The sequence below is a fragment of the Pseudophryne corroboree genome, chromosome 11 (genome assembly GCF_028390025.1).
Source record: "Pseudophryne corroboree isolate aPseCor3 chromosome 11, aPseCor3.hap2, whole genome shotgun sequence".
NCBI lineage: Eukaryota > Metazoa > Chordata > Amphibia > Anura > Myobatrachidae > Pseudophryne > Pseudophryne corroboree.
Window position 1 is genome coordinate 134,246,251 of NC_086454.1, and position 17,707 is coordinate 134,263,957.

Sequence of the window (17,707 nt, forward strand, 5' to 3'; positions counted from 1 at the left end):
GTCTTTGGATGTGATACGGGCTCTCCGTATCTACGTGCAGAGGACTGCTTCTATACGGAGGTCAGATAACCTTTGTGTTCTTTTTGGTTTTCACAAGCGTGGCTGGCCTGCGAATAAGCAAACCTTGGCCAGATGGATTAGAATGGTGATTGCACAAGCTTATGCGCAGGCTGGTCTTCCAGCTCCTGCTGTTATCAAAGCCCATTCTACTCGGTTGGACCTTCTTGGGCGGCCCGCCATGACGCGTCCGCTGAACAATTGTGCAAGGCGGCTACATGGTCCTCCGTGAACACATTCATTCTGCTTCCCAGGATGCTTCTTTTGGACGCTGGGTTCTTGTGCCCGCTACGGTACATCCCCTCCCATGAGGAACTGCTTTAGGACATCCCCGATGTTATTCCCTGTGGAATCCCAGTGTACCCCGCTGCAGAAAAGGATATTTATGGTAGACTTACCATAGTTAAATCTCTTTCTGCGAGGTACACTGGATTCCACAGGGCACCCACCCTGACGCACTTAGCTTCTTTGGTTTTGTATGGCATTAGCCGCTGGTCCCTTCTCCTGTCGTGAGAATGTGGTTCTATTTGACTAACATATGCAGTCTCTTAAACCTGCTACTGCATTGGACTGGTTAAGGAAACTGAGCTCCAGTGCCCAGAGGCAGGGTTATAGAAGAGGCGGTGCAGTGCATCCTGGGAACAATCAAAGCTTTAGCCTGTTAGTGCCCTGGATCAAGATCCAACTCTACACCCTGATGTATTCCCTGTGGAATCCAGTGTACCTCACAGAAAGAGATTTAATTATGGTAAGTCTACCATCAATCTTATCTTTGTTGCTTGCCCATTAGCACATAGTGTCATCTAAGGATGTCCTGTCGCTACCTCATGATGTTTTCATGCATGTGCCCACAGTCCAGAATGTGCCCGCTGGGTACAGTTATGTATCACATCAGCACTAGGCTGATACAACAATAGAGGCAAGGCAGAGATTGCCAGAAGAATGAGTTCTTGTACCACCTCTATGGTGACTCTCTTTTTAATACATGTTAGTGCTAAGACATTTTACATTGCTGTGATGAGCGATGAGAAAAGGGACAGGATAATACATTCGCCTATTAACATAGCGTTGTTGCAGAATACATTACAAGAAAGTTCTAATACACACCTAAAAATATCAAGAACATTTGTAAAGTATTTATTCTTTGTGAGAACTCGGAATAGGTAAAAACATATTAATCTTCATGTTTTTAAACCTCACTATTGTTTTGCACAATTGACAATCCCATCCTGAAGAATATTGAATGACACATCAGGGCACATTGTGATAATAAACTCAAGAGTACACTTAGGAATTGTACTAACAAAAGTAGATACAGAAGTGTTATCTTAAAGAGGATGTCTAAAACATCTCCCATAATCCGCCTGCAACATATCGACCTGTTCCTCTGGTCCTGGGGCAACAGACACCACTGTCATTATTTCACCACTTGCCATACTAGGCGCGTGCACTGTATACGATATTACATCCTGTATGGATGTGCCAGTCTGGGGCTGGAGGTTCCTAGTGACAGCTGGAGAGCACATTAGCCTGAGCACCCTTGGTGAGCTAACCTACACTGCTTACGAGAAAGATGGGTTCACATCCGGTGTGATTGCGAAATCATCATAGGAATTATGCAGAATTAAACATACAGTAAGTAATCTGTAATCGTTCCACATGCCTAGAACTTAATGCGCATAATGTGCTTAATGTGCATATTCACCTGTATTGCAGAGGTGTATGCATTTCTACAGCCAGGTCACCACTGTCTTTATTCTTGGTGCCATAGCTACCATCATTATCAATGTGCATTTGCACCAGCCTTATACAAAGGGAATGGACTAAAACAGCCCTGGAGTTTCAGTCTGGGCACATAACAAGTAGGCTTGATCACATCTCACATGGGCGTGCACTAGTCATGGAGGCCTGGCCTCACGACACTCCCCTGTCTCTCTGTATACCGGCCAGCTGAGCAGAGCGTCAGGAGGCGGAGCTGTTCGGGCAAGGCTTTTAGGCCGGACCAGCCCATCAGGCCTTCTGGCATTTGCTAGTAGTGCCAGATGGCCTGTCTAGCCCTGACCAGGGGCAAAAGAGACAAAACTGCATAGCCTTCAGTTCAATAGGCATGCCCTCTCTAAATAAGAACACTTCATTACAGCCCAGTTACACTCCTTTAATCACAAATGGTGATGCGTTAGCTTTGTTTCACTGGTAGTTGTGTATGCTCCGTTTCATATGACTGCTCTTCCTCTGTACCATCAGAGCACCATGGTAGACCCTACCTACACTACCACATTGTCCTAGACAGCAGTGCAACTTTAATGTGGACAGATTTTATGAACGGCACTAGCAATTCCTTCCAAGTCCTCCACTGAATAGATGCCGCATGCATGCACATGGCATCTATGCACTGCTTGTTCTGCTAAGCAGGGCAGTGGGTGAGTGTGAGACAACCTACCTCGACCCACCCACAGGACACTGCGGTCTGCAGGTGGGACAGTGGGAAAGTGCCTGCAAAGCGAGACTGTCCTCCAAAATTCAGACGGTTGGAAGTTATGCATTAGTCCCAGTAGAATTCACAAATGTGGTGAGTGTGTGTGTGTGTGTAATTTTTTTTCATTTGTTTTAATCATATACACAAAGTAAAGTGCCCTTGATATGATATAACTTGCATCATTCACATTTATTCCAACAGAGAGTTGCTCTGGGAAGATCAGTGAAAAAACCAATCAGGTATGTCCCCATACAGAGCAAGTGTGTGTCTATATATAAAAATATTTTTTGCTAGCTTTTTTAACTGTTAACACTCAAGGGTCTATTTACTAAGCATTGGAGAGAGATAAAGTCCCAACCAATCAGCTACTAACTGTCATTTTTCAAACATATGGGGTCTATTTACTAAGCCTTGGATGGAGATAAATCCAACGGAGATAAAGTACCAGCCAATCGGCTCCTAACTGTCATTTTTCAAACCCAGCCTGTGACATGGCAGTTAGGAGCCAATTGGCTGGTGCTGTATCTCCGTTGGATTTATCTCCATCCAAGGCTTAGTAAATAGACCCCACAGTCTGTAACATGGCAGTTAGGAGTTGATTGGCTGGTACTTTATCTCCTTCCACTTTATCTCTATCCAAGGCTTAGTAAATAGACTCCTCGTAGAGGTGTATATAAAGTAACATTTTGCAGCTCAAATCCTAATGTCAAATGAGAATGTTACAGTATGTTTCCCTCAGAACAGATTAATTCAAAATTAAGCATAGAACTACAGTATACTGTATGTGTTTCCTCTTCATTCTGGATCTTATTAAACAGTATGTTAAAAAAGTACCATGGGTTTTTTAAGACTGGAGGAGGCCAACATGCAGATGTCCATAGATCCCCTCCTCCCTGGATGACATTGGGCTGGAACATACACTGAAGAATTTGGCACTGTGCTAGAGTCTACTGCATATGTGCGGTATCTCTGGATTGAAGAAGCTAGCGCAATTTTTCCAGTGCTTTCTTAAGAAATATGTCGCTGACATAGATATTGATGGTAGCTGAAAGTTGAATAAATTCAGTGAGGTACATTACTAAGCACCGCTTTTGCTGTCTCTTCATATCTGACGGGTATCTACGGCGGTTTAGTGTTTAAAGTAACAGTATTTCATATGCATTAGTTTTGACTGTCATTTAAAATCCGGATTCAAAGCCCCTATCCCACCACAAGGCCAATTGCAAAGCCATTTAGAATCCACCAGCAATCTGTGGCGGATTTAAAGCATCGCACAGGCTATACTGTACATTATAAAAACATGTAAAATAGTGGGGGGGTTTTAAACTGAGTGGGGTCCCCCACTTAATGACAACCAGCCCCAGGCCTCTTAGCCTAGGCTGCTATTGAAACAAAGAAACAAATGGTGTGGGGTTCCCCCATTTTTTTGACAAGCCAGTCAGGCTAGTGACAGTATAGCAGGGAGACACGTAGCGTGGAGTCCCCCTGCCGTAATATCAAATCAGCCCCAGACTGGTCAGCCAAGGGCTGGAATCCCTGGGGAAGTGGGGATCCCATCAAACAAATGAATAAATGAATGGGGTCCCCTCTTCCTAAGGACAACAAGCAAACCTGGGCTCGTTACGTGTGGAGGTATTAGTAAATAATAGTAATAAATTAGATTGTTCTTTCTGCTGCGGGGTACACTGGGTTCCACAGGGAATGACATTGGGGTGTAGAGTAGGATCTTGATCTGAGGCACCAACAGGCTAAAAGCTTTGACTGTTCCCAGACTGCATAGCGCCGCCTCCTCTATAACCCCGTCTCCGTGCACAGGAGCTCAGTTTTGCAGTTGGTGCCATGCAGTGCAGGCATACAACAGATGGGCTGCTCCAGCAGCCCTCAGAAGAGCTTTTTAAGTGAAAAATTAAGACTTCAGTTAGACATCTCCTGCTGCAGCTCCATCACCTCCCCCAGCGGTGCTTTATTCTTCCGCGCCCTGGTTGCCGGGTACTTACAGCGGAGGCTCCGGTTTTCTTCAGTCAGGCACACACACCACCGCAGCTCTCCAGGATCGCGTGGCCACATTCAGGGAGGAAGTAAGTGGGTCCCCCAGGCGGGACTCGCTGTAAACCGCGATCCGGCGCGGCCGTTGGGAGGCGCCCGCCCGCGCTGGCGTGGACACTGTGGTAGTACAGAGAGCCCAATAGACCACCAAGGCAAGGGCACAGGTCGGATTCTCTCAAAAATCCGTTTACTAAGACCCACAGTACCCGGTGGTGAAGTCCAGCAAGGGGATAAGGCTCTGACCTGTAGCCCCTCCCCCAGACCCAGGGCGCCATTTAGAGTAAATGTTCCCGCCCTGGAGCTGCATTTCTCTCTCTCCTTCACTCCCTGTCAGCGTTTGGGCGCCATTAGGTCAAGCTGAGCTGATCCTGGGACTGTTTGGGCAAATCCTTCTCTGTAAAGCGCCTGCATGTCAGCGCTGTGCATTTTACAGGACACTTAAGTATTCTACATGTCTGTTGACAGTGTTAGTTAAGAAAAAGTGCATTTAGTCAGGGTTATTTAGTACAAGTACCCTGGGATATGCATCCAGTTTTTACTGTGCATTGTTATATCTATTGAGTGTATAGCTATACTTAGTATTACTCTGTATTGCTAGTCCAGTGCAGTTTTATTGCATGTCATAATTTCTGCATTGTACAATGTGACTATGTGTGTGTGCATATAGCTGCTGTGTGACCTACATTTTGTGTATCTCACTCAGATTGCTATCCCTATATTCTTTAACCTGAGGGGGCTAAGTGCGTCAGGATTATTACTTAATCTAGGTGTTTCACAAGATATACGGTGCATGGCAGTCGTCGGTGCCCAGCAATCGCCTCTGAGACAGAGGCGGTCGCTGGGCGGGAGGGGGCTGAACGGTGGCGTTAAGCCGCCGTTTAGTTGGAGTGGTCCGGCCAACGCAGGTGTGGCCGGACCATTGGGGGGGTGTGGCGGGGCGGCTGCGTGACGTCTCACGCAGCCGCTTCAGCCAGCGGCAGCGACACACAACTCCCGGCCAGCCACAGGAGCTGCGCTGGCCGGAAGTTACTCCACAGATACAAAGGCATCGCCTCTGTGCGATGCTTTTGTATTTGTGCGGGGGGGGGGGGGGGGCGGCACCGACATGCGGGGCGGACTAGCCCTGTGCTGGGCGTCCCCCCCGCATGTCTGAGTTTACGATCGTAGCTGTGCTAAATTTAGCACAGCTACGATCAACTCGGAATGACCCCCATTGTACTGGGTTGCCTTGATTTGAGCTTTCAGACATGTCAGCTACAAGAGGCGACGGAACTGGGGCTGATCCCACATTGCTTGGTGGTGACGCTGCAGACACATTAGAGGAAAACATTGCAGCAGAGGGTTCAGGTTCTGGGGGTTCCCTACCCCCCAGTGGGACCGTAGCTACGGGGGTGCATAATGACCCACCTTGGGCTACTTTCTCCACGTTATTGAATACGCTGGTAACTAGACTTACGCCCCCTATTGGGACCTCCAGTGCCGGTGCAACCACTTATGGTCCCTGCGGTTTATCTGCCATGGGCAGATCAACTGTCTACTCAGTTACAGCAATTGAACCAGTCACTGACTAAACAGAAATCTCACCCTCGCATGCCTAAGACCAAGGGGTCCTCTAAGCAGGCTATTACTTCCTCACAATCCACCATCGTCCCAGACACCTCATCTGATGAGGATGGCATATATACTTACCACAGACACTGATACTGATAATTCTGATGGGGAATCTGTTTAACAGGTGGATGTTCCTGACTTATTGGAGGCTATCATGATAATTCTTCAAATTACTGATGACCCAGAGCCTGATACTGCCCCTAAGAAACCGGACAGATTTAAACGTCAGAAAGTGGTTAAACAAGTTTTACCTCACTCTGACCATTTAGTTAACATACGTCAGGAATCCTGGGAAAATCCAGGAAAGAAATTCACACCTCACAAGAAGATGCTGGCTCGCTATCCCCTCGCGGCAGAGCTAAGTAAAAATTGGGAGACACCCCCGCCAGTGGATTCGCAAGTGGCGTGGCTGGTGGTATCCTCAGCTCTGCCTGTTACTACCATCACGTCTCTGAAAGAACCGACGGATAAGTGTGTGGAGGGTTGTTTAAATGTGATTTACACCTTAGCAGGTGCTGTGCATCGGCCCACCATTGCAGCGACTTGGGCTGCAGAGGCTATTGAAGCGTGGGCTCAGGAGTTGTAAGCTGAGCTGCCTTCCAACGCTTCTGATCATGCTAGACAATGGTTTTCGTATATTGTCACAGCTTCTCATTACATTAAGGAGGCGGCTTCTGATGCTGGTATTCTGGTGTCCAAGGCTTCTACTATGTCCATTTTGGCTCGCCGGATTCTCTGGTTACAGTCCTGGTCTATAGATCTAGAGTAGACTCTAAGAAATATCTTGTAAGGAATGTAGAAATTTGCCACTTGTAGCTGAACTTGCAAAAGACCCCTCCCAATTTGCATCAGGTAAATTAAAGTCTCCCATGATTATGACTTCTCCCTTTAAAGACATTTTAGTGATGTCCAACAATAGGTTCCTGTCCAAATCCTGCCCCTGGCCTGGTGGTCTATAGATCACCCCAATGCGAATAATGTCCTTCTCCCCGGTTTCTATGGTGACCCAAAGGGCCTCAGTTTAATAGTTACTAACCAGAACATTATTTTTTTGGTCTACACCACAGCTTCTCAAACTTGGTACTCATATCCCCACACAGTTCATGTTTTCCAGGTCTCCTTACAGAATCACGAGTGAAATAAATAGTTCCACTTGTGGATCTTTTGAAATGTATCAGTGAGTAATGAATACTCCTGTATACCTGCTAGGTGACCTTGAAGATGTGAACTGTTTGGAGTCCTGAGGACCAAGTTTAGGAAACACTGGTCTACACAATATAATATATAAACGTAGTGTTATTGGTAAGTTGCACACACTGTTTCTGACCTGACTTTAAGGGTACATCTCATCAATCAGGTGGATAACCAGATAAGAAGTGTCAGCTAGGGCAGTGGTGTCCAACCTTTTTTTTAACCAGAGACCCCATGGTTCTATGAATTTAAAATAAACAGTTCCCAATATGGAGGATATCTAAAAAAAAATAAAACAGATTCTGATTCACTATTTGGGGGCCTGGCCTACAGACAATGTTGGACCGGGGGCATAAAAGACCGACCAGGGGGATGTAATGGTAGGAGCCCATGTCTCCAGTGTAGTGTGGCCAGCAATCACAGATCTATCCTTTTTCTATTTATTCGAGCATTTTTTCACTGCACTGTGATCAGTATGAGAACGTCCCACCAATCCCTGATCTTAATTCCCACCACATGGTCTGCTGGCCGTCTTAGATTACAATGGACCGCATTCCTCATTTGATTACAATCCTGGTGGATGCGGGATTGGTGGGCCGTTCTGTTAAAAACATTCTGGAATGGGCAATCGGGTTTGCCTGGTTAAAGCAATTGCGAAACGTGCACGTCGGCATTTCAGAGCGGTGCTGACAAGCCCGCTCATACTGATCACAGTGCAGTGAAAAAATGCTCGAATAAATAGAAAAAGGATAGATGAGAGATTAGAGATGGATGTCAATAGTAGGATTTAATGTTATGTAGGGAGTATATAAATGCAGTAACAGTTTAGGCATTACACAGTGCAGTGCAGCCATTACATAGATGTGATATATAGCTAGTGATGAGGATCAATTACTCTCAGATACTCAATGTGAACAAGGGGTAGCGGATTACAGGCAACCCTTAGGATTTGCACCCAGTTATATTTGTGTGACACGAATCGTTCTTCTTGTGCTTATTAGCATACCCCACTCGCTAACACCAATTAGTATTCATATACTAAGATTGAGACACGTGCAAGAGGGTTTCAATTTAACCTATTAACATCATTAGGGCACGGCATGATATGGATATGGATATGAATTAGTTTAAACACTTGCTGTACACACGGGGCATGTTATGCGCTGATCCTTAATTAACGGCATGTACAGACCCGTAATATAATTATATCTATTGGTCAGGGATGTGTAAGTGGCTATAATAAAGTCACACATATCAGACTAATATAGCAATCCGGGGTGCCCCTCCAGCAAAATTAACAGGTCCACATTACAAATCTATGGATATGTTTTAATTTAATTTAAACATCTGTTATACACACGGGGCATGTCATGTGTTGATTCCTAATTAACGGCATACATAGACCTGTAGTATAATTATATCCACTGATTAGGGCTGTGCAAATTGCTATAGTGAAGTCACACGTACTAAATTAATATAGCAATCCGAGGTGCCCCTTTAGCAAAACTAATAGGTCCACATTGCAAATCTATTACCACTGTGGCTTCTAATAGATACGGAGCTCGCAATTCTGGAGGTTATGTATTTGGGATCCACCAGTTAATGAACATGAGTGCAGTGGCAATCAATAAGTAAAGTAAATTTACATTGTATGGTGAGATAGGGAACTATCCATAACCTTCGTTTATACCTGTATGGACTGCTAAATAATATTAGGGGACAGGCAATATAGCTATTACGTGCCCAGACCGCATTCCAGATATAACAGCTATCGTAGTATTCATGGGGAATCTGGATACGGGGAATACCAGTAGCCGTTTGTAGTAATTAACAGCAACTGGCTCAGATAGCCACAATACCAGTGGCAACATTTGTAATAAATAAGGGAACTAATGATGGTTGCAGGGTTTTCCTAGTGTGTCCTTTGAAAACATTTATTATTTTCACATTATTCACGGTATCAGGACCCTAGATACCACCTTTTCTTGCCACCTATGTGAGAAGTCCATGTTACCCAACCCTACATACAGTTAGTGTACTACATCCATTGCTCTCTAATTGAAAATTTATGATATAAACAAATGAAGCATAAAATTCAGGCACAGTGAATCAGTTTTTATTTTGTTTACACTATAATATTTATTCACTAAATTTACACGAATACACAAAACAATTTTTCTCATTTATGTTTCTCAATTGCAACTCATTTTTAAGATAGTATTAATAAAAGTTAGATTTTAATACGATATGTTCATAATAAGAATAAATGTAAAATCTCTTCTTCTTTTCTAAGTGCGCCAACAAAAGAGACAATCTTTTTCTGTCCTGTGTTGTTCTGTTTCCCTTGTACCCCTGTGGGCCAGTCCAACCCTGCCTACAGGTTATACATTTGTGTCCTGGATTATATGTAACGGGGCATAATCTTGTAACAATTACACATAATGATAGTTTAAAATACCCTGTGCGACTCTATCCTAAAACCATACTTGCCTACTCTCCCGCAGATTTCTTGCATCCCGCCCGCTTCCTAGTGAATCAGGCAGAATGAAGAAGTTTTATGGGGGCCAGGGCTTAATGTCATTTACGAAACACAAATCACTGCATTTTTGGGGCTGGGCCTAGTGACTGAAAGCCTGGCCTGCCCCCCAAAGTGGCAAGTGGTGCCTCCACTTTAGGCTTTTCCTGGAGAGGAGACTTAAAAAGTAGGCAACTATGCCTAATACATGGTATTATGAGATGCACCTGTATTCTGGTCTGCATTAAAATTACTATTATTTTGTGGATCATCTACAGCCCCGATTCCCCAACAACGATGTGATCTGCCGATCAGTGATTCATTCTGCTGATCACCGGACATCGATGATACCACGACCCAGGAATTGCCCTGGTTCTCCCCTAATGTACGAGCCCCATAAGAGCTAAATAAAAAAAATTGGAATTGATAACAATCCGTTTATTAATAATAACCACACTGATTTTTGCATGCACGGAATCACACATATCAACTACAGCACGTACGCTGTTAAATAAAGTCACAGTTGTATTTTGTTTTATATACACACCTCAAAGAAGAAACTTAAACAGTACACATTGTGCAGGGTCATTGTACCGTACAAGATTCAAATGAATGCACCTAAGTAGGCAAGAAATGTCCTTTGTTAAGAAGAGAGACATGCATTATTCTCTCTTAATGTTGTGAATACTTGTAGACATTTTTACACATTAATTTCAGATGTTGTCCAGAGTTGTTAATCAGTACTGTTAACATGAATATTGTTTTTCTTTTCATTACAAAGCATGTAGTGGAAGAACTGAGGGACAGTGCAAACTGCAGGAATCTCGGTGAGGAATTATATTACATGATTTATCACCAAGAAGTGTGTATGGAGGTGTGGTCTTAGATTAGTATATTGAAATGAGATCGGAAGGTGGTCTTAGATTAGTATATTGAAAGGAGATCGGAAAGATAGGAAAAATTATTTATTATTCTGGTTTACTGCCAGTTGTCATGGGATCATTGATGGCAAAGGACTACAGCACTGTCCATCTCATCAAGCAACAATAATAAAAGTGAACTATATAGTCAGTCTTACGGCTGAATTACTAAAACTGTAGGTTTCCCACTTCCATCTACTTTAACAGTAAAGTAACATGATATAAATAGTGCACACCCATATGAGGTAAGAGAATGGCTGTGTGAATATAAGCCACATTGGCAGGCTTAGGCCATTAAAGTATATGGAAATTTAATTACGTTATACACTGTTTCTGCAGCAGGATACATTGGTTTCCACAGGGAAGCATCGGGGGTGTAGAGTGGATCTTGATCCAGAGGCACCAACAGGCTAAAGCTTTAGGCTGTCCCAGGATGCATTGGGGCCTCCTCTATAACCCGCCTCCATGCACTAAGAGCTCAGTTTCGAGTTGGTGCCTGCAGCAGCAGGTCACCTTACAGGAGGGCGGGCAGCCCTGAAAAAGCTTTCTAAGAAGATTTCCTCAACTGGGCTGTCATAGCTGTATGTCAGGGTGACACTTCAGCGCTACAGCTCCATCACCTCCTAAGCAGTGTCGTATACTCCCGCGGCTCAGTTCCTGGGTACTTGCAGCAGAGATGCTCTGGCTTAGGCACACAGTTGCAGACCATTCTCCTGGATCGCGTGGCTGCTACAGGGTGGAGGTAAGAAGGTCCCAAAGGCGGGACCCACCATTAAATTGCATTCTGTCCGCAACCTAGGGAGATGAGTCACGGCGCTGGGTTGGACAATGTCACCGAACAGGGACCCCACTAGACCACCGGGATGTAAGAGTACAGGTCGGATGTACTGACGCCCTATTTCATAAGGCTCTGTAGTACCGGTGGTGGAAGCCCAGCATAGGGGAATTGGTGCTTGACCTGTAGCAAATCCCCCGGCCCAGGGCACCATCTCCTCGTAGATTTCCCACCCTGGAGCTGCCTCACACCCTCTCTCTCATTCCTTCATAGAGACGCTGGGCGCCATCTTCTGAGCATAGCTACTACTGGTCTCTGGGATTGCAGGGCAAGGTCTCCCTTGTAAAACCGCCTGTATACAGCGCTGTGACTTTAGAAATACTTGAGTATTCTACATGTCTTTATACAGACAGCGTTAGTTAAGAAAGAGTGTACCTGTTACAGAATATATTGTGCGAGTATTCTGATATATACCTCCGGTCTAGGATTACGCTGTGTTTTATGTATATACAGTTGTGCTCATAAGTTTACGTACCCTAGCAGAATTTGTGATTTTCTGTCCATTTGTCAGAGAATATGAATGAAAACTCACAAACTTTTCTTTCACTCATGGTTAGTGGTTGGGTGAAGCCATTTATTGTCAAACAACTGTTTTTACTCTTTTTAAATCATAATGACAACAGAAACTACCCAAATGACCCTGATCAAACGTTTACATACCCTGGAGATTTTGGCCTGATAACATGCACACAAGTTGACACAAATGGGTTTGAATGGCTACTAAAGGTACCCATCCTCACCAGTGATCTGTTTGCTTGTAATCAGTGTGTGTGTGTGTGTATAAAAGGTCAGTGAGTTTCTGGACTCCTGAAAGACCCTTGCATCTTTCATCCAGTGCTGCACTGAGGTGTCTTGATTCATGTCATGGGGAAAGCAAAAGAATTGTCAAAGGATCTGCGTGAAAAGGTTATTGAACTGTATAAAACAGGAAAGGGATATAAAAAGATATCCAAGCAATTGAGAATGCTAATCAGCAGTGTTCAAACTCTAATTAAGAAGTGAAAAATTAGGGATTCTGTGGAAACCAAATCACGGTCAGGTAGACCACCAAAAATTTCAGCCACAACTGCCAGGAAAATTGTTCGGGATGGAAAGAAAAATCCACAAATGACTTCAGCTGAAATACAGGACTCTCTGAAAAAAAGTGGTGTGGTTGTTTCAAGATGCACAATAAGGAGGCATTTGAAGAAAAATGGGCTGCATGGTCGAGTTGCCAGAAGAAAGCCATTACTATGCAAATGCCACAAAGCATCCCACTTACAATACTCCAAACAGCACAGAGACAAGCCTCAAAACTTCTGGAACAAAGTCATTTGGAGTGATGAGACCAAAATTTTACTTTTTGGCCACAACCATGAACGCTACATTTGGAGAGGAGTCAACAAGGCCTATGATGAAAGGTACACCATTCCTACTGTGAAACACGGAGGTGGATCGCTGATGTTTTGGGGATGTGTGAGCTACAAAGGCACTGGAAACTTGGTCAAAATTGATGGCAAAATGAATGCAGCATGTTATCAGAAAATACTGGAGGAAAATTTGCACTCATCAGCCCGGAAGCTGCGCATGGGACGTTCCAACATGACAATGATCCAAAACACAAGGCCAAGTCGACCTGTCATTGGCTACAGCAGAATAAAGTGAAGGTTCTGGAGTGGCCATCTCAGTCTCCTGACCTCAATATCATTGAACCACTCTGGGGAGATCTCAAACGTGCAGTTCATGCAAGACAGCCCAAGAATTTACAGGAACTGGAGGCTTTTTGCCAAGAAGAATGGGCAGCTTTACCATCTGAGAAAATAAAGGGCCTCATCCACAACTACCACAAAATACTTCAAGCTGTCATTTATGTTAAAGTGGGCAATACACGGTATTAAGAACTGGGGTATGTAAATTTTTGATCAGGGTCATTTGGGTAGTTTCTGTTGCCATTATGATTTAAAAAGAGTAAACACAGTTGTTTGACAATAAATGGCTTCACCGAACCACTAACCATGAGTGAAAGAAAAGTTTGTGAGTTATCATTCATATTCTCTGACAAATGGCCAAAAAAAATCACAAATTCTGCTAGAGTATGTAAACTTATGAGCACAACTGATATAGTTGGGCAATAGTTGGGCAAAACCATGTGCACTGTAGGGGGGGCAGATATAACATGTGCAGAGAGAGATAGATTTGGGTGGGTTATTTTATTTCTGTGCAGGGTAAATACTGGCTGCTTTATTTTTACACTGCAAATTAGATTGCAGATTGAAGACACCACACCCAAATCTAACTCTCTCTGCACATGTTAAATCTGCCTCCCCTGCAGTGCACATGGTTTTGCCCAACTGCTAACAAAATTCCTGCTGCGATCAACTTGGAATTACCCCCTTAGTTCCTGGTTTGACGTCACAAACACGCCCTGCGTTCGGCCAGCCACTCCCCCATTTCTCCAGACACTCACGCGTTTTCCCTGACACGCCTGCGTTTTTTAGCACACTCACGGAAAATGCTCAGTTACGACCCAGAAACGCCCCTTTCCTGTCAATCACTCACCGATCAGCAGTGCAATTGGAAAGCGCTGCAGGAACACAGCAAATCTACTAAATCTACTAAATAACTTAGCGCATGCGCTCTGCGTACCATGCGCATGCGCATTTAGCAACAAATCGCAGCATAGCGAAAATTGGCAACGAGCGAACAACTCGGAATGACCACCTCGGAATGACCATATTCTGTATCCTAAGAGGCTAGGTGCGTCACGGTCCGCTAATATAGTGCGGCCCAGTATTTATCCAATACGTATATTCTACTGTGTACTCAGTTACATAATACCGGATTTATTTGCATGTATTGTACTTTGTCTGGCAATATCATACTAAGTCGCACTGTTGTTGCATTCTTACATAATGTCTGAAAGAAAGGGAAGTAAATCAGTGGAAGCTCTTGTATCATGCAGAGCATGCTCCAGGGATTTACCAGAGGGGGAAGTGTAATATGATGGTCTGTGTACTAAATGTAATACACCTACCAGTCAGTCCGCAGCTCCTGAACCTACAATGGAACCACCCTTGGCTGCTTTTACCAACCTACTGGGTACTCTGGTGGAACGCATAGTGCCCCCTATGGGACCTCCGGTGCCACTGCCACCTCATATTGTCCCTATGGTTTATCCGCCTTGGTCGGAAAATTTGTCTAACCAACTGCAAATGAATCAGTATCTGGTTAGACAGAAACCTACATCAGATATTACCCCATTCTGATCATCTTGTGGACATCAGACAGGAACCCTGGTCTAATCTAGGGAGGAACTTCCCTCTGCCAAAACGGGCCTTGGCTCGCTATCCTCTACCTGCAGAGTTATGGGGACATTCCACCGCTGGTGTATTCTCATGTCACCCGCCTCATGGTGTCATCCACTCTGCCTGTCACCACTGTCAACCTCCCTGAAGGAACCAACAGATAAGCGTGTGGAGGGATGCCTGAAGTCTGTATACTCCCTTACTGGAGCCATTCATAGACCCACTATAGCTGCCTCCTGGGCTGCAAAAGGTATTGAGGCATGGGTTCAGGCATTAGAGGAAGAGCTGCCCAAGGATATATCTGACAATGCCAGACAATACCTGTCTTACAATTCCACTGCCGCCTAATACGTTCAGGAAGCGTCCTCTGAGGCAGGTGTATTGGCAGCCAAGGCGTCGACCACATCTGTCCTGGCTCGCCTCATACTGTGATTGAGGTCATGGAAAGTGGACCGGGACTCTAAGAGACCTTGGAGGTACTCCACTTCACTGGGGACATTGTTTGGGGATGACCTACAGTAAATAAAATAGTGTCTGAAATAGCAGCCGCTAAGATGGCTTTTCTCCCTACTACTAATCCTTCTGCAAAGAAGGCAATAGTTACCACTTTTCGTTCCTTTCGGCCTCAAGGGAATGCAAAGGTCAGGCATACCCAAGAAATCTTGTGCTCCCAAAACCACAAAGCCTGAGGCCAAACAATCCTGGGCAGCCTGCTTTAAAACATGACAAGCCTGCTGCATGATGGGGCGTGCCTCCCTCTGGGGGATCCCAGGGTGGGAGACCGACTTCTACAATTCACCCAGGTCTGGTTAAAGACCACTTCAGATGCATGGGTACTGGAAGCTGTCTCTCACAGGTACACTTTCTCTTTCCAGAGATGTCCCTCTCGCCAGTTTTGCACTACGGCTCTCCCTTCGGATCCGTTAAAGGTGCAAGCTCTACAAACTGTGGTGAGTTCTCTTCTGAGTACAGGAGCGGTTGTGCCGGCACCTCAGTCCCCCAGAGAGAGAGGTTACTTCTCGACCCTGTTTCTAGTTCGAACAATGGGTCTTTCCGGCCTATACTCAACCTCAAATCTCTGAACAAGTTGGTGAGAGTGTCCAGTGTTTGTATAGAAATGCTTTGCTTAATTGTGCTGGCGATTGAACCCGGAGACTATATGGTATCCCTGGATATACAGGATGCATACCTGCATATACCTATTGCCATATCGCATCAGCAGTTTCTGCCGTTTGCTAATGGCAACCTCCATTCAAATTCCAGGCTCTGCCATTTGGACTGGCTACGGAACCACAGATTTTCACAAGGTCATGGCTGTTATGACGGCTTATCTCCGTTGCCAGGGATTCAGAATCCTGCCATATCTAGATGACCTGATGATTCTGGCAAATTCCCACAAAGTCCTCCTGTCATCTGCAATTGAAGGTAACCTTCCTGCAAGCCCTTGGGTGGCTTATCAAATGTGAGAAGTCCTCGATGGTCCTAGCTCAGAGCATGGTGTCCCTGGGGGGCACTCCTGGCCACACACAGTCAGTGGCTGTTTCTGTCCCCAGAGAAAGTCCTGAAGCTTCAGAACAGGATAAGATGCTTCCTTTGTCGCCCCAGAGTGTCGATACACTTGGCGATGCAAGTACTTGGCCTGATGGTGTCGGCAATCGACATAGTAGATTGCACTCAATTTTATTCCCGCCCTCTACAGAGGTTAATCCTTTCCAAGTGGTATGGCTTACCTCTGCAGATCAGATCTCACATGATCACTTTGACTCCGGAGGTTCGTCTGTTGCTGACCTGGTGGCTCCAGGACAAGCAATTAAGCAGGGGCCGTCCCTTCTGGATCCCCGACTGGTTCCTGCTGACAATGGACGCCAGTCTGAGGGGATGGGGTGCGGTGTTGGAGCAACACTCTTTTCAGGGTCGCTGGACCAAGGAAGAATCACTCCTCCCAGTAAGTATTCTGGAGTTGAGGGCCTGTTCAGGTACGGTCAGATAACGCCACCATACATAAACCATCAAGGCGGCACTCGAAGCCACATGGCAATGATGGAAGTGTCAAAAATCCTTCGTTGGGCGGAACGCCATCTGCCGGCAATATCGACAGTGTTCATTCTGGGCATCCTGAACTGGGAAGCTGACTTCTTCAGTCGTCAAGGTGTGCACACCGGAGAGTGGAGTCTTCATTCAGAAGTCTTTCAACTCCTAGTGGACAGGTGGGGCTTATCAGATGTAGAACTGATGGCGTTTCGACACAATCACAAGGTTCCGGTCTTCGGATCAAGGACCAGGGATCCTCAAGCAGCGTTCGTGGGCGCTATGGCAATTCCATGGAACTTTCGGCTGCCATACATGTTCCCTCCAGTGTCGCTCCTGCCCAGGGTCCTACGGAAGTTCACACAAGAAGGAGGAATACTACTGCTGATCGCACCAGCGTGGCCCATAGGGCTTTTGTTCTCAGACCTGCAAGGTCTGCTGACAGAGCTTCCTCTTCTACTTCCACAGCGCCCAGACCTCCTCGTACAGGGCCCTTGTCTCTTCCCAGACCTCGCCAGACAGACTTTGATGGCGTGGCTCTTGAAGCTTCACTCCTGAGGGCCAAAGGATTCCCTGAGGCGGTTATCCAGACTATGGTGAAGGCCCGCAAACTGGCAACTGCCCAGATTTATTACAAGGTCTGGAATTCTTACTTCACCTGGTGTGCTGATAAGAATTATGATGCATATAGATTCAGAACTTCCAAAATTCTGGCTTTACTGCAAAGAGGCCTGGACTTAGGCC

General features: G+C 45.4%; 1 protein-coding gene across 5 annotated transcripts in view; it reads left to right on the forward strand.

The window, feature by feature from the left end:
• The window catches only part of GPHA2 (glycoprotein hormone subunit alpha 2), a 289,765-nt gene that overhangs the window by 202,383 nt on the left and 69,675 nt on the right, over window positions 1-17,707 (forward strand). For all 5 annotated transcript variants that reach the window (XM_063946136.1, XM_063946134.1, XM_063946135.1 and 2 more), the window contains 2 exons: window positions 2,735-2,772; window positions 10,678-10,723. In XM_063946136.1, the coding sequence (XP_063802206.1) occupies window positions 2,735-2,772; window positions 10,678-10,723 (84 nt within the window). The remainder of the gene's footprint in view (window positions 1-2,734; window positions 2,773-10,677; window positions 10,724-17,707) is intronic.